Genomic DNA, 17,954 nt, shown 5'->3' on the forward strand with positions numbered 1-17,954 from the left:
CCCCGCAGGCAAGCGCCGCTGCAAGCGCGACTGGGCCTTCGAGCGGGTGACGGGCTACGCGCTGCGCGACCTTGCACGGAAGCGCCTGCACGCGGTGGCTCGCGAGGAATGCATGGACCTGTGCCTGGACGAGACCGAGTTCCAGTGCCGCTCGGCCAACTTCGACCCGTCGACGGGCGAGTGCGCCATCAGCGACATGGACCGACACTCGGTGGTCGGTGACCGATACTTCGTGCCGGCGGGAGAGGGTAGCGAGTACCTGGAGAGCAACTGCGTCGACGGTGAGCCTTGACCCCTTGTACTTTCTGTTTGAACCCAAGTCGCGCAGGTAATTGGAAATGGATGGTTTTACCCTTTCCCGTTGTACGACCGCCCTTACCAATAAGTTTCCAATATTGGACAATATTGGCAATATTGCTGCTTGGGAAGCTCTGCTCACTCGGACGCTGTACTATCGTTGACGCTACACTGTCACTATCTTTGTGGGCACGTCGAAGCTATGCTCACACTAACGCTGTGGGAACGTTTACGCAGTTGGAATGGATGGTTTCACCCTTCCCCGTTATAGGACCGCCCTTTACCAACACGTTCCCAATATTGGGCAATATTGGCAATATTGCTGCTTGGTTTAGAAGAACTTTTTGTTGGGCTAGATGGTACATACTGTAACAAAAGAACTGTTGCGCGACCAAGACGAACACAAGAATAGAGGCACACAGGACTAGCGCTTGGGAAGCTCCGCTCACTCGGACGCTGTACGATCGTTGACGCTACACTCACACTACTTTTGTGGGCACGTTGAAGCTATGCCCACACTAACGCTGTGGGAACGTTTACGCAGTTGGAAATGGATGGTTTCACCCTTTCCCTTTGTAAGACCGCCATTTACCAATACGATTCCAATATTGGCAATATTGCTGCTTGGGAAGCACTGCTCACTTGGACGCTGTACTATCGTTGATGCTACACTCACGCTACCTTTGTGGGCACGTTGAAGCTATGCTTACATTAGTGTTGTGGAACGTTTACACAATTGGATGGATGGTTTAACCCTTTCCCGCTGTAGAACCGGCCTTTAACAACACGTTCCCAATATTGGGAAATATTGGCAATATTGCTGCTTGGGAAGCTCTGCTCACTCGGACGCTGTACGATCGTTGACGCTACACTCACACTACCTTTGTGGGCACGTTGAAGCTATGCCCACACTAGCGTTGTTGGGACGTTTAAGCAATTGTAAATGGATGGTTTACCCTTTCTCGTTGTAGGACCGCCCTTTACCATCACGTTTCCAACCTTTGTGGGCACGGTGAAGCTATGATCACACTAACGTTGTGGGAACATCAAGGGATGGTTTACCCTTTCTCGTTGTAGGACCGTCCTTTACCAACATGTTTCCAGTATTCGCAAACATTGGCAATATTGCTGCTCGGGAAGCTCTGCTGACTTTGACGCTGTACTATCGTTTGCGCTACATTCACACTACGTTTGTGGGCACGTTGAAGCTATGCTCACATTAACGTTTGGGGAACGTTTACGCAATAAGAAATGGATGGTTTTACCCTTTCCCGTTGTAGGACCGCCCTTTACCAACATATTTATAATATTGGGCAATATTGCTTGGGAAGAACTGCTCACTTGGACGCTGTACTATCGTTGATGGTAACATTCACACTACCATTGTGGGCACGTTGAAGCTATGATCACGCTAACGTTCTGGGAGAGTTGACGCTGTAGCTGGTCACAGAAGCGTTGCGGCCAAGTTGACGATATACTCACACCAGCTTTGTAGGCACGTTGGAGCTAGCTCACACTTGCGTTGTGGGAACGTTCAAGCTGTACTCAGTCCAGCTCTGTCTTTCCGCAGCAAGAACAGCAGAGAAAAAACTGAACCTCGCTGAATCCGATGGAAAAAAAAATGCCGTGAGCGCAACTACCCAGATTTCTTCTCGCTTCCACGACTCTCACACCAGCTATGAGAAAGTGTAGATTTTATTTTTCTTCTGGTACCCATGTTTCGAAAAACATATAAGCCGCCATTGTACGTCTGGTGTCTCGCATAGGAAATCCGCGGGCTTTGTGAGGAGGTTGTGTAAGGAGGCATCCGAACGCGTGCGGCATACTATCGCAGTAGTATGAGTGTTATACAGCCACTCACATGGGAGAAAGGGTTCATCATGTCCCCTACCCATTTTCATTTCTCCGCTCGCGCTCTGCCACATTGTTGTTCATCCCCTCTGGCATCATCAACACGCGGTCTACACTCGACATTCATTAGTGTGCGACTTCTATCCTCATTCTACGGTATCGTTACAGAATCTTCCGCCAGCCGGCGACCCTTTCGCTGTGGACTAGGAGCCATATAGGCTGACGCACACTACCACGACCTCCTGGATAGAACGCGCGGCATCCCCGCAACGCGTCCGATCTATGAGCGGGACGCGACACGACACGCCTACTAATTAGGTTCGTCGCCGCCAGGCAGCGCTCGTTGCATGACAAAGAAACGGGGTAACTGCAGTGTTCATTTTCCTCGAAATTCCCTCGGTGTGCTTGTTGGCTTCCGTCTCCCACGCTCCCATGGGCGCATAATCGTTGCCGAACATCTCCGTTCAGTGACTCCAGCGAGTCCTCCGCTCCGACCGGAAAAGTGCCGCCGGTCGAACCCGGATCGCGTGAAGCGACGGCTTTCGTAAATTAAGCCTGCCAGGAAGCGTCGAAACCCGTCCCCGCCGGATCTGAGTGTCGAATCGCACCTTTAGAGCCACTATATTTGTCTCCTTTTTTTTCTGTTTGGTGTATCGACCATCGCAAAGTATGTGGCTCGGTTTGTGTCCCCAAGATTCCGTTAGTGACACGCGCTATTATATACGCGGCAATGAGATCGAAAGGGTCTCCCTCTCCCTTTCTTTCGAAGTAAAACCGACGTGCTGCTCTTCGCTTTCAATGCGGGCAGCAAAGAGATTGCTGAATCCGGTTGGGCCGTTGCCGGCGAAAAAACGCACTATACGCGCTATCTCAACTGCGCCGCTTTCTCTGGCCGTTTTATTGCCGGCTTTCTCGCGGCGTCTAACGGACAGCGGACGACATTATCCAGGGAAAGGACACCGCCACGTGCAGGAGACGCCGCGCTATAACGGCTGTGGCTTAGTCCGTAGGGCGCGCGAGATAAGGGCGCGGAGATGAAAAGAAAGAAAGAAAGAAGGAAAGAAAGAAAGAAAGAAAGAAAGAAAGAAAGAAAGAAAGAAAGAAAGAAAGAAAGAAAGAAAGAAAGAAAGAAAGAAAGAAAGAAAGAAAGAAAGAAGGAAATAAATAAAGAAAGAAAGAAGAAAGAAAGCGATAGGCATGACGTACACGTAACTTCGGCGCCACCTGAATTGGGCGCTGGTCTGTCTTTCCGCGCTTACGCGGGTTCTTCGACCGGTTGCGGCTTTTCGCCGTAATAAAGTACGATGGAAGGTGAACGAGCGGGAAAGCAAGAAGCGCTGCTATGCAGTGCTTCCTGCGGTTGTCCCGTCGCGATAACGAGGAAGCTCGGGGTGCCGACGAATCATGGTGTCGTCGTTGCCACTCTTTTTTTTTTTTCCCCCGACTGCTGCGCGGTCACTTATCGGACAAGACGCGGGTGAAAGTTTTAAAACGCCCTCGCGTCGGACCGACTGCCTTCCGCGTGCGCCTCGGCTGCCTGTATAGAGCGTAATCTCGAGGACAGTTCACTCAACTTTCTCCCTTACGCAGACGAGTTAAGGAAGTCGGAAACTGAGCGGTCAACCTCTGCTTTTCGTGCTTTGTCTTTTTTTCTATCTCTCTCTCTCGCTCCTTTCACTTAGGCGAGAATCGCAGGAACACACATTCTCTCGGCAAACGCACAGGGCTTCTGATACGAAGGAGTTCGTTATTTTATATCTCTCAATATTTGAACGAGATTAAATGCCCTCACGCTTGGGTACCGAGAGCCCGTTCTTGGGGCGACGTGTTTTGCACTGCCGGCATTTTTTTTTATTTTTTTTTAGAAAAGAAAGCGGAAATACTTGCTCTCCTTATCAGTGTTTGCACATTTATTTTCCCGGGCAAACTGTCCTTTCTCTGATTCCAACTTTTGCCGCCGCTTAGATTCCTTCTCCGCTCTGTTTCTAAAATGCATCTGCGTATTCGACGAATGCATCTGCAATGCGTCTACAATGCATCTGCAGAGCATCTGCGATCGCCACGGTGACGAGAACCTCTGGAGAATTCCTCTCGGGATGCCGTTCGTTTCGTTCGGGGCAAAGAAGGAAAAAAGAAGGGAACTTAGTACGCGGAGGAATTGCAGCGAGAAAGTTTCTTACACGTGCGTTATCGCTAAGTTCTCCAGGCAGGCAACATTGAAGTTTCCAGAATAAATGGCCGCACCTCTGCACGCACCGTTTCGCGTGTAGATATAGAGTTTCTTCAGACTCTCTTCCTGTTATCTCCTCGGCGTTTATTTAGAGCGCTCTCTCTTGTTTTTTATTCTTTCGCTGGGCGGGAATCGTGCTGTGTCTTCTTGCTGCCGGAAACACGGTGTGCACGTTGTTGTCTCGGTTATTTTGGAGAGGAATGTTGAAGCGAGACGTAACGGACCGGACGATATCTTAGTCCTAACTGAACTTTAGGAATTGGAATGCCAAAGAGCGTCTAAACCACAATCCAGGATCGATAATGTAGATTCATAATGAAAAAACACCTAAAGTTGTACTTCAAGAAAGGCCTGTGAGAAAAACAAAACAATGGTGCTTCAGATATGCACTGTATTCCTCGCCATTGCTCCTGATGTAAAGGTGGCTGGAGCCCGTCAAGCTGCCGATAAAGCAGCTTTTTTCTCCAGCCACCTATTCCCGCTCCTCTGTACTCAGTGGCAAAATAAACATGATCGACTATTCAAAAAAAAAAAAAAACGTCAGATGGTATGGCTTCGCAAGACCAGTGGTCAGCGCCGTACGCGTCTAGGACAAAGTTTGCGTTAGCGATTCACGCCATGTTTTTTAATCTGAAAATACCTTCGCTTGGAAGCGGGGATAGTCATTCCTATTGCTACTTTATTTTGCTGCTTATGGCCGGCTTATGCTTGCGCACATTTCATGACCAGCTCGATGGTCTCTACATCAGTGCAGAATGAGAATAGTTATGTGAAGATAACTTCGTTTTTTTTTTCTTTAGTAGACCGTGTAGTTGCTGCTGGTCTTTTCGTGCCTTCCTATCTTACCTTGCTTAGATGTGACCTCTTCTTCTTAAAAGAACGGACTCCGCGCTGTAATTAAGCGTACACGATAAGCATGGATGCCGAGACATAGATGAGAATAAATGCACGCAAAAAAAATACCTGCTAGCAAGTGCTACACATAGCACATGTAACATACAGCGCGAGACACTGCGGCAATGGCCTTAATTCGGCGTCAGGAACAGAGCCTGCTTTGTTTGAGCCAGGGCCTGTTCTAATCCCTTTCGGGGATGAGGTACGGTAATATATATATTTTTTCTGCTGTCCACCGTTCGGACTGGAATTCTCTCAATGTTTCAAACAAGGTTTGCTTCTTGTTCGTCCTGAAGTTCACCAAGGTTTCTGGATGATGTTCGTCTTAGTTTGTCGGCAATGTGAACTTAAACTACGCCATGCTTAAAGCGCGTGAAAAACAGTAAAACCACTCAGTTATTTTTTATTTCCATTTATTTCGAGGACTTCCCATGTGATATAACATGAGTCCCTGAATATACATAGAAGGCCGCGGAAGCTACTGAGAGCTAAAATCGCCCAGTTCCGTGTTCCAGAACTTGCTGCCCTACGTCTATTGTTTTTTTTTATTTATTTCGTAATCAAAACAAAGCTGAAACACAAAAATGCCGCAAAACTTTGAGGCGCAATCGTCAACCGCAGTAGGTCGCGAACTACGCGACACAAAGCTGGCATTTGATACTCGCCCCGTTCAGACCTCTCTGCCTTTGCACAACACCTATTATGGGCTGTCGACGGCAGCTAGCTTAGCGGCTCCGAGTTCTCTGCGTCAACGCCGCGCCAAAACGTTCCCGAAGTAAGAATAGTGATAACAGCAGCGAAGGCAATAGGAGCAAGAAGCGCGGCCGCTACGGAGCGAATCTGGGACTGCACGATGTTCGATTGCAGGCCGTGTCACTCAAGGCTGTCGTCTCGCTTCGCTGAAGATGCCCCGTAAGTGGTGCTGCGGCCGTCGTGGCGACGCCACCCAGATAACGGGTGGTTGTCTAGGTGTTGCTGCTCGTGGGTGATCCCCGGCCAACACGCAGGCTCGAAGGGTGCTCGGAATTCATGACTTGTCGGCCAATGCTGACCCGCGCGACGCCCAAAGGCCGCATCCGCCGCTGTGCTATATATACAATGCTCGACATTTGTGCCACAGCCGGGGCGTGTAATCAATACCGGGCTGACCGTTTCGGGCGCGAACTAGGAAATCGGCGGTGGCCTCGCTGGGTCAAGTGACCTGGTACAAATCGCGCGCGCGCGCTTGAAACCTCATATTTTCTTGTAGCTTTGCGTTTGCTCCTGCCATCTGGGACGGGTCAGCCTGCGTGCTATTCGGTGCGCTGGAAATTCTGTGCACACGGTTGTTGTGTTTGTGTGTGAAGCTCGGAAGGGCGTCATTCCCTGCTGTCCGGCGTTCCGCTTGTCCGACGCGCCCAGACTTGGCCATATGCACTGTGGAAACCGGCACTGACACAAGACGTTTTTTTGCGTTTTAAAAACAACGAGCACTGAAACAGTACAAATACAATGCGAACGCTTGCTCACAATCTTAGTTAAGTGCCACCTTTGCCATTTCTTTCCATTGGAAGGCTCTGGAAGCAATTACGCAAATACGTGGCCACCAAAAGCAACACACCGTGCTGGAAACGTATTTAATTTCAAGTACGGCACCAGGCTTAGACATTATTGCGATTTAAGCTAAAGTAATTACCAAGGGTCTGTGCGAGGAACAAAAATTCTCGATAGGTAGCGAAATATTCAAAATCAATACATCCGCATTGGTCAGACAGCTGTCGCGAATCCGGGACATGAGGAAGAAATTATAGGTTGAATTTTAATGCACTGACGTGCTTTTGGCAGGCTCCGGCATGACATGTTGTCGATATTCTTCGGGAGAAAAGTTCATGATAGTGGTCCCAGTTCCGGCCTGCCGCGACTTAGAGGCTAACGAAAAGGCTTGAAGCTAGACCTTTAATACGCTTTCTACACAATCGCGTACATTGCGTATTCAGACCTTCTTGCAGTGGAAACAGATGGAAGTTTTTTTGCTTCAGACGGATTTAGTACTCTCTGAATCAAAATGAGTGTTTTTTATGCCGGATACTGAACGCAGTATGTAAAAGAGAAGTGAGTCATTTTCATGCAGACAATTTTTGTCACTCTAATATGTTATTTTTTTTTGCCTGCGTTTCAACTTCTATAGGCCCTCTAAATTAACAATATGGGTCTCCCGTTCTCTCGAGTACACATTAGGAAAATTGTGATGCTTCGGTGTTGCAATTTCTAACAATGTGACATTTTGTAATAAGTTTTCTGCGTGCCCTTAAAGCAATTACCGTCGGTGTTGTAAGTTGCAAGCCAGGGCAGTTTCCTTTCTTGAGGCACGCACAAACTGTTTAGACGGGAAAATAATGTTTCGCAGAAAGGGTTGAAATGAGAACAGCACAGCGAGATTTGGAAATAAATGTTTTTGATTGTTTGTTTTTTTTTTTGGGGGGGGGGCTATACCTTGAGGCCGAAAAAAAAATTATACCGTGCATGAAATTAAAAAAAAAATCTTGGACGAGGCCATAGAACAGTCCTCATTTTAATCCCCCAGCCGAATATTATTTTTCCGTCTAAATAGTGCACGCTTGCCTCAAGAAAGCCAATTGTCCTTGTTTGCGACGGACAGCACCAATGTCTATTGGCCTATAAGGTTTAACGTCCCGAAGCGATTCAGGCTATGAGGGACGCTGCAGCGAAGGGCTCCGGAAATTTCGACCACCTGGGGTTCTTTAACGTGCACTGACGTCGCGCAGTACACGGGCCTCTAGAATTTCGCCTCCGTCGAAATTCGACCGCCGCAGCCGGGATCGAACCCGCGTCTTCCCGGTCAGCAGCCGAGCGCCATAACCACTGAGCCACCGTGGCGGCTAACAACACCAACGATAATTGTTTTACGATCATGGGCATAATTTGTTACAAATCCATTTGAGTAATAATAGGGGGAGGGGGGTTGCAGTGGGCGGCAGAAGGTTAGGTGGGTGGATGAGATGAAGTTTGCGGGGACACGGTTGGCGCAGCTGGCAGAGGATAGGGTTAGAATAACTTTTTGTTGGGCTAGATGGTGCACGTTGTAACAAATTAGAACTGTAGCGCAACCAAGACGAACTCAAGAAAGGGGCACACAGGAATAGCGCTAAACTTCATCTAACTTTATTCACTGGCAGCGCAGCAAATATAAGGAAAAACCAGAGCACGTGCAGATACCAGTTCACACAAGCCACTATAGGGCTAATTGGGGAGACATGGGAGAGGCCTTTTCCCTGCAGTGGGTGTAGTCAGGCCTATGGTGATGATAAGGGTGGGTTGCAAGAAGTGGGAGAACCTCATGTTCTGCAGTTAACTGTAACCTGTAGGGTAATGGTGATGATGGGGGTGGTGATGATATTGGTGGCACTGATGATGATGATGATTGTGATCTTTTTTTTTTCTCCCCTTCCGCCTTCCCTTTCTTTCGGACTGCGGCAGAGTCTGTGCGGCTGTGCGAGTTCCGCACGGTGAGCGGAAAGATCCTGAACACGGGGAACCCCATGTTCTGCAGTTAACTGTTACCTATAGGATGATGATGATGGGGGTGGTGACGATATTGGTGGCGATGATGATGATGATGATGATGATGATGATGATGATGATGATTGTGATCTTTTTCTCTCCCCTTCCGTCTTCCCTTTCTTTCGGGCTGCGGCAGAGTCTGTGCGGCTGTGCGAGTTCTGCACGGTGAGCGGAAAGATCCTGAAGACGGGGAACCGCATGTTCTGCAGTTAACTGTTACCTGTAGGATGATGATGTTTGAGGTGGTGACGCTATTGGTGGCGATGATGATGATGATGATGATGATTGTGATCTTTTTTTCTCTTCTCTTCCGTCTTCCCTTTCTTTCGGGCTGTGGCAGAGTCTGTGCGGCTGTGCGAGTTCCGCACGGTGAGCGGAAAGATCCTGAAGACGGGGAACCCCATGTTCTACAGTTAACTGTTACCTATAGGATGATGATGAGGGGGTGGTGACGATATTGGTGGCGATGATGATGATGATGATGATTGTGATCTTTTTCTCTCCCCTTCCGTCTTCCCTTTCTTTCGGGCTGCGGCAGAGTCTGTGCGGCTGTGCGAGTTCTGCACGGTGAGCGGAAAGATCCTGAAGACGGGGAACCGCATGTTCTGCAGTTAACTGTTACCTGTAGGATGATGATGTTTGAGGTGGTGACGATATTGGTGGCGATGATGATGATGATGATGATGATGATTGTGATCTTTTTTTCTCTTCTCTTCCGTCTTCCCTTTCTTTCGGGCTGTGGCAGAGTCTGTGCGGCTGTGCGAGTTCCGCACGGTGAGCGGAAAGATCCTGAAGACGGGGAACCCCATGTTCTACAGTTAACTGTTACCTATAGGATGATGATGAGGGGGTGGTGACGATATTGGTGGCGATGATGATGATGATTGTGATCTTTTTTCTCTCCCCTTCCGTCTTCCCTTTCTTTCGGGCTGCGGCAGAGTCTGTGCGGCTGTGCGAGTTCCGCACGGTGAGCGGAAAGATCCTGAAGACGGGGAACCCCATGTTCTACAGTTAACTGTTACCTATAGGATGATGATGAGGGGGTGGTGACGATATTGGTGGCGATGATGATGATGATGATGATTGTGATCTTTTTTCTCTCCTCTTCCGTCTTCCCTTTCTTTCGGGCTGCGGCAGAGTCTGTGCGGCTGTGCGAGTTCCGCACGGTGAGCGGAAAGATCCTGAAGACGGGGAACCCCATGTTCTGCAGTTAACTGTTACCTGTAGGATGATGATGTTTGAGGTGGTGACGATATTGGTGGCGATGATGATGATTGTGATCTTTTTTTTCTCCCCTTCCGCCTTCCCTTTCTTTCGGACTGCGGCAGAGTCTGTGCGGCTGTGCGAGTTCCGCACGGTGAGCGGAAAGATCCTGAACACGGGGAACCCCATGTTCTGCAGTTAACTGTTACCAATAGGATGATGATGATGGGGGTGGTGACGATATTGGTGGCGATGATGATGATGATGATGATGATGATGATTGTGATCTTTTTCTCTCCCCTTCCGTCTTCCCTTTCTTTCGGGCTGCGGCAGAGTCTGTGCGGCTGTGCGAGTTCTGCACGGTGAGCGGAAAGATCCTGAAGACGGGGAACCGCATGTTCTGCAGTTAACTGTTACCTGTAGGATGATGATGTTTGAGGTGGTGACGATATTGGTGGCGATGATGATGATGATGATGATTGTGATCTTTTTTTCTCTTCTCTTCCGTCTTCCCTTTCTTTCGGGCTGTGGCAGAGTCTGTGCGGCTGTGCGAGTTCCGCACGGTGAGCGGAAAGATCCTGAAGACTGTAACCTGTAGACTGTAAATGTAACCTGTAGGATAATGGTGATGATGGGGGTGGTGACGATATTGGTTGCGATGATGATGATGATGATTGTGATCTTTTTTCTCTCCCCTTCCGTCTTCCCTTTCTTTCGGGCTGCGGCAGAGTCTGTGCGGCTGTGCGAGTTCCGCACGGTGAGCGGAAAGATCCTGAAGACGGGGAACCCAATGTTCTGGAGTTAACTGTTACCTGTAGGATGATGTTGATGATGGGGGTGGTGACGATATTGGTGGCGATGATGATGATGATGATTGTGATCTTTTTCTCTCCCCTTCCGTCTTCCCTTTCTTTCGGGCTGCGGCAGAGTCTGTGCGGCTGTGCGAGTTCCGCACGGTGAGCGGAAAGATCCTGAAGACGGTGGACGCGGTGTTCCAGAACGTGACGACGCTCGAGGATTGTCGCCGCGTATGCCTGAGCGTGCCGTACCGGTGTCATTCGTTCGACATGGGCGACCCGGACAACAGCGTGTGCCGCATCAGCCACCACGCGAGGGCGTCGCTGTCGCACATCGAGAATCCCTACCTGGAGATACCCGGCGCCGCCACCAACGAGCTGGCCGCCTGCTACAACGGTCCGTGCTTCTTCGCTTTTTATCAAGGTTTCACGTTTATGTCACGCTTAGAGTGGCAGAGTTTTTCCTTGCATTGTAGCGCTAAGCCTCTCATCAAAACCATGCCTTACTAACAAGCCAAAACTTTAGCTTAGCTCAAGTCCTTCGCTTTTGCAGCGGTGGCCAAGTGGTTGAGCATCCGCCTCTCAAGTGGGAGGCGCGGGGTTCGATCCCCAGAGCCGCCGGGTACCCACCAGTGTTACAGTGGGTACAAGCTTTCCCATGGCCTGGTTCTCTGCTTATCTGGGGAGAAATGCTTCGAAAATTGGTCTGTGGCCCCACCTTAACAAGTCAAAAATACCTCTGCCATGGCGCACTTTGGCCATAGATGCCCTTGCGTCATAAAAACCCATAATCCGTTCTTCGCTTTTGATCTGTGCGCTTTTTTTATGGGTGGGCATTGTGGGACTGCGCGCTGCACTTCGCTGGCAGAAATAGAAACGTATAGTAATTTTATTTTTGTGCCAAAGAATTATAAGCACGCTAACATTCTACAATCAGTTAGGCTTTAGCTCCAGTCCGTAATTTTGGTGCAAATGCTGGTACTGGTGCTAATATCTAAAGAAATAAAAACGACTAGTATTTTGTTTTTATCGTATAAATATATTAGCGATTTTGTTGGCTTGCATTTACGACCGTGTGGCATGGCTCAGCTGCCGGTATACCATTGACTATGGGCCTGTACTAGCATCATGACATTGGTCGGACAGTTTCTTTGGCGTATCGTTCCCCTACTTGAAGCAGTGAGCGGAATTAAACTGAGCTGAGCAGAGCTTTTGCTTCCGGAATGGGAGACGTCAGGGAACGTTTAAGTTGTAGCGAAGCATGCTTATTTGTTGAAAACTGAGTGGCCTAGAAACGCCGCTCGTACAAATAAATGCCTGTAGTCATCTGACTGCCGTTATGCTTTCTAAGAATGGCGCTCAGATTTTTGGCGCAAAAAAACTAGGGCTTCTCTAAGCAGTGACGTCAGAGTACCATTAGCAGATTAGCCAAGCCCAAACAGAAGTTCGCTATAGTGCTGCTGCCGTCATTACGGTTGTTGCAACAGTCGCAAGTCATCGCGGTGATGCATCTACTGTCAACGCATAGTCTGCAGTGTGCTGAAACAGCAGCTTCCGTTCATTTTCTTTTGTGTATTTCAACGCAAGCTGTCCCAGGTTTTATAAGTTTCACCAACTTATATAAAGGCAACAGCTGAACGCGAGTATTCGTTTATTATAACTTCGCGCACTGGTGACCTTGTTTAATAAACATCCATACTAAGGCTATTCCAAACCTGTGTTTTTGGCTTCTTTAACTTTTCTGGTAAAATATGTGAAAAAGGCTATTCTATGCACCCCTCCTGATCACTGCAGTGTGGTAAACACGGGGATATTACGGTTCGCGAGCTCTGCTGCAAGTGAACAAGGCCATTTTCACAACATAACGAACAGATGCCAGCCCTGTGATAGGACCAGCTACTCACTCCGAATGCAGATATGACAAGGAACTTTGTGAAAAGCTCAGTGTAAGAAATCAGAACAAAGAAAAGAGTATTCGGCACGCGGTGCAGCAACGCTGGGTAAAATAAATTTAATACTTGTGTCATGCATGAACCTGCACCCTTTGTCAAAAGTAAAGAATCTAGAAGGTCTGCCTCAACTATATTGCAGCGAATCTTTGCAGTGTTTGTGTGTTCATTTTTCAAAGCTGTCGCCACACAGCTTTATCGCGTTGTTTGCAATGCAAGACGCGACCCGATTTATCTAGATTGATCGCATCCAGGCAGAGCTGATTCTACGTTGTTCCGGAATATTCTAGTAACTTTGCACGATTTATCTCGAAAGCTGGCTATCAGCTTTAAACTGAGCACAGCCGACAGCGGCGGGCATTCTGTTCGACGACCGCCGAGCACGCTTGTTGCTACGCCGCCGCCGAACGATTCAGTCCATTGTGGGCGCAAGTCAGCCTAAATAAAGAGTTTTGTATAGACACCATTTTCGCAGTCTATCTGCTCTCCGGATTGCAGTCACCACTTCGTGACAATATTGCAATGGCATTTTATGCATCTCCAGCATTCTGAACCTCTTGAAGGCTATACGCGCCTTTGAAAAGTTGGGCTTCCAAGTACGCTAAAATGTCGCCGCTGCTCGACTTAAAAGCAAACTCTCTGGTTCATTTAAATTTGACAACGAACATTAGTGCATAATGGTAGTGCAGCCGTTTTTAGTGCGTGATATTCGCAAACCAGCGAAGCACTACTACGCCTGCTATCTATATATACTCGTAAGTTTATGGACAGGCGTATTTTTTTTCTACCGGAAGTTGTTTATGAACGAAATTTTTTCGCATATCGTAAGACTCCACCGTAACAATCAATATGTACGCTGATCCCCCCTCAGGACCAGTTTTCTGCTACGTATTGTCAAAAATACACCTCACTGGTTTTACAAAAATTCCTTACAAAATTTTTTAGACTGTCTGTAGACTGACCATATAGACTTCTGTCTATAAAGTCTAAAGGCTCTCTATTTACAAACCGTAGAGAACAATCTATAGGAAAAATCCTATAGACAGTCTGTAGAGAATCTATAGATTTATGGCCATATACTTTTAGTAGACTTTTTGACTATAGAGATTTTATAGGCTATAGATAGACGAAAAGAAATAACTAAAGGAAGCCAGTAGCGCCTATAAGAAGTCTGTAGACTGTCTACAGACCATTTTTATAAGGGGTCTGCCTCAGTTAAAACCGATGTCCCAGAAAGCTGGTCTTCACAAGACCAGAGGCACTGGGCTGGCAAGATACACAGTGAATGGCGCTTACGTAAATGCACCAGGAATTCCAGACAAGCCAGCGTCCGGTTCGTCAGCCCCGAAGTCGGGTTCTGTTTGACCGCAGCGCGCTACTAATGGCGCCTCGAGCGAATAAATCACCCACGCTAACCCCTTGCCAGGGGAAAGAGATTGGCCACTTTGTTTCTCGCCGCTTCAATCGCGCCGACCGCGGAGTCCTCGGCGGTTTCTACTTTAAAACTTGGTTAACCCGAAGTCAAAGTAAGACAAAAAAAAACTACGAAGGACTCGAACCATCAATTCAAAACCGCACCCCCTCTTGGTATGAGAGAACACCGTCCTGGTCGTGGCGGTCACAGTTTTTGTGATAAACGAGTACTCGAGGACCCTGTTCGACCCCCCCCCCCCCACCCCCCCCTCCGCTCCTTAACTCGGTTAGTGGAGGAGTCCACACTGCGTCGGTTGGGTTCGCATGGAAATTGGATGTTGCGCGGCGGAGATTGGCATCGACTCGGCGACCCGCGCATGGCACGAGTCGATAAGAGAGCCAATGGCGGCAATTTATTCAACTTGGACGTCCAAGGAGAGACAGCTAGCTAGGGGATTCTGGCCTGGTCGGCGTCTTATTTCATCCGTGACGGAGCGTATTGAGGTCGAAGCCCTCTGGCGGGCGCGTCGGGCATCATCTTTTGTTCTTGGCGTCGCTTGAGACGCTGTTCACTGGCGCCCAGCAGAGCAAATCGTTAGTTTCTATGCAGAAATATTCGTCGAGGGAATTATGCTGGGCCTAACTCACTAAGACCATGTTCAAGAGTTCTTTTATGTATTTTATTTCCCTCGTGACCTGCTCAAGTAAAATTAAAAAGAAGAGAAAATGCTCTGTGCAATGTTGCTTTTGAGAAACTCAAGGTCTAACCTTCGCCACTTATTAACAGGCGCCGTAAACGCGACACATGACTGTATCGCCGACTTTTCTTCTTTGCCTTGACTCGCCCTTAAACCTTTACTGTGTGAATTTGAGTAAATCTGAGATTCATGTGACGTTCTGGAAATCAAACTGTGGCTCATACTAATGTTTTTGTGCTTCCCGCACGACTTAGTTTCGGAAATAGAGCAGCATGGCTTCTCCGCAGTGAAACTTTTGACAAAGTTCAATTTACTCCAGTCTTATTTCCTTTCTTTCTTTTATACTGTTTCTTTAAGGTGGGTTCAGACGAATAGGCCGGGTTATGGACGATCACCATGGGCCGCCCATAACAAGACGCAAACGTCACTCCTCTTAGTAATTGACAAGGGTCAAGGGTGAGAGGAGTAACGTTTGCGTCATTCAGTATGCAGTCCGCTCGTCTGAGCATACCTTTAGACAGAGCCTAAGAGGCGGCCGAGGCTAAAAAGCGACCGAGCATCTGTCAAGGGTCCCGACCCCCCTCAAGAATTATTTTTCGCCACCTCTTCTTCCTTTCTTCTTTCACTCTCTCCTTTATCCCTTCCCTTACGGCGCGGTTCAGGTGTCCAACGATATATGAGACAGATACTGCGCCATTTCCTTTCCCCCCCAAAAAACAATTATTATTATTATCAAAGACTATACATGACTACATGCGATATGTATATGTGCCCACAACCAAGCGAGCACCTTCGAAGAATTGAAAATAAAAAAATAATCTCTCTGTTTGCTCTGAGCAGTTTCCTGTCACGCGAAAAGTCCATTGCCTAAAGCGACGCTACTGGCACGTGTGTCACCCCGGCATCGTCCTGCCTCTTTTCCCTCTCCCACCTCAGTGACCATCCAGTGCAAGGCCCGCGAGATGGTGGCCATGGTCAAGACGAGCAAGATCTTCAACGGCAAGGTGTACGCCAAGGCCAGGCCCAACTCGTGCGTCACGGACGTGGTCAACAGCCTCGACTTCCAGATACGCATGGCCTACCACGAGCTCGACTGTGACGTCAAGCAGGAGGTCAGTGCAGCCGCCATCCCTCTTCTTGGGGCTGTCTGTTTAATTCCTTCCTCTTCCGCCTGTTCGCACAAAATGGCGCCTTTGGCCGCTAACAGAAGCTGAAGAACGAGGGCCTAATAGCGTTGATTTATAGCCTAATTACGATTAACTATTTGATTTTTCCTGAGCCACGAATGTGTGTGAAGCACGTGACTACCACCGGCATCATTTAGGCCTCACCCTTACAAAAGTTTATTCAGACAGTCTATAGACTGTCCATAGACTTTTGTCTGCAAAGTCTGTAGAGTGGGTATAGACAAATCCTAGATAATAGTCTAAAGACAATACAAATCCTATGGACAGTCTATAGAAAATTTGTAGATTTGTGGCGGTACACTTTTGCTAGACTTTTGTCTACAGACTGTGGATATACGAAAGGAAATATCTATAGGACGGCCATAGAGTCTATAAGAAGCCCATAGGCTGTCTATAGACCACATTTATAAGGGCACCGCAGCGGAGGCCAAGTGGTTGAGCATCCGCCTCGCATGCGGGAGATGCGGGGCTCGATCCCCTGTGCCGCCAGGTACCCACCGGTGATACAATGGGTACAAGCTTTCCCCTGGTCTGGTAATCGGCTTCTTTTGGGTGAAATGCTTGGGAAATGGGTCTTTGGCCCCACCTTGAGTAGTCGAAAATTCGTTGTGCCATGGCGCTTTTTTGTGGCCACAGATGCCCTTAAGCCATAGAAATCAACAATCATCATCACTTTTGTAAGGGGCAGTGGCAGCACTGCAAAGCTAACAACGACTAAAGCAATCTCTTCGCCAGGTGTTGGATTCGAAGCTATGAAAAAAAAAGCGAAGACAGAAGTATAAGTAAAATTGTGACCTTAAGGGTATTTCGAAACAGACGTCCGGACCGCCGACGGGACCTCAACGCACAGTTGAAAGCCTGGCGTGGTCTCTCAAAGACCTCCCGCTTATTTCTTTGCTGAGCCGTCCGCGCGAGCTCACCGGGGCGTTAATCAGGACTCTCATCACGAGAGGAGCAAATTGTTTCCATCCATCATGCCAGGCGATCCCATTTAATCCGACAGTTTCGGCAACCGCCCGCCCCACCAGCGCTGTATACGGGCCCTGCGCGTTCTCGAGTCTGCGATTGCGCAAGGACCCTTGTCTGGGAGTCTTCGGCGCCTGAACTCTACGGAGCCTCATTACCTTTTCATTACGGCCGGGCCGCGAATCACTTAGACCTTCGGTGTAGCTTCGTCCGTGCCAGCTCTTAATTGCTCCGTTTCTACCGGCATAGTTGCTCGCGTGTGTTTGCGCGTTGAGGTGAATAGGCGAAAGCGTGGTTCCTTGCCGGCTTTGCCTGCCTGATTTGTGGCCGCGGGAGTCCTCAATGAAAACGAAGCACCACGCGGAACCGGAAACGAGCTTGCATTTTTAACAGTGGGTCTATTTATCTAAAGGAGAATATGGAGTCTGCAGTCTGCAGTCGTCTGCAGTCGCTTCCTACCTGTCTTTCGTAGGCTTGCTAGGAGCCAACTTGCGCATTGGCGTTCACCGCAGAGGCGGAGCGACCATGGTGAACATTGCGGGGATTGTGAAGTAATAAGATGGAAGCGGAGCCCGGCAACTGCCTCCTTTGTTTTCAGGTCTTCCGTACGGTAGCAGAACCGAAGAATAGGAAACAAAAGAACAGGAAAGGGAAAAGGGAGAGTATGAATATTATCGTATATCCTTCAGCAGCTCGCCTCGTTACGCGTTCTTCGGCTTAACTGAAAAACAGAGAGAGAAACGACGATGCTCGAGGCGGGCAGTTTCTCGAGGAGCCTAGTTGCCAGCCTCGACTTCCTACCCCCCCCCCCCCGAGCCTTACCATGCAAGTGCAGCAGAGCGCGACGAATGTGTACATAACGGCCGAGCGCGCCTCGTGAATTCCTAAAACTCTCCTCGGTCCATAGC

At 48.7% G+C, this 17,954-nt stretch overlaps 1 protein-coding gene across 3 annotated transcripts in view; it reads left to right on the forward strand.

Annotated features, from left to right (window-relative positions):
* Positions 1-17,954, forward strand: part of LOC144110194 (uncharacterized) — a 216,527-nt gene that overhangs the window by 135,235 nt on the left and 63,338 nt on the right. For all 3 annotated transcript variants that reach the window (XM_077643032.1, XM_077643033.1, XM_077643031.1), the window contains 3 exons: positions 9-281; positions 10,964-11,230; positions 15,830-16,005. In XM_077643032.1, the coding sequence (XP_077499158.1) occupies positions 113-281; positions 10,964-11,230; positions 15,830-16,005 (612 nt within the window). In that variant the 5' untranslated portion in view covers positions 9-112. The remainder of the gene's footprint in view (positions 1-8; positions 282-10,963; positions 11,231-15,829; positions 16,006-17,954) is intronic.

This window comes from Amblyomma americanum, chromosome 11 (genome assembly GCF_052857255.1).
Source record: "Amblyomma americanum isolate KBUSLIRL-KWMA chromosome 11, ASM5285725v1, whole genome shotgun sequence".
NCBI classification, from domain to species: Eukaryota; Metazoa; Arthropoda; class Arachnida; order Ixodida; family Ixodidae; genus Amblyomma; species Amblyomma americanum.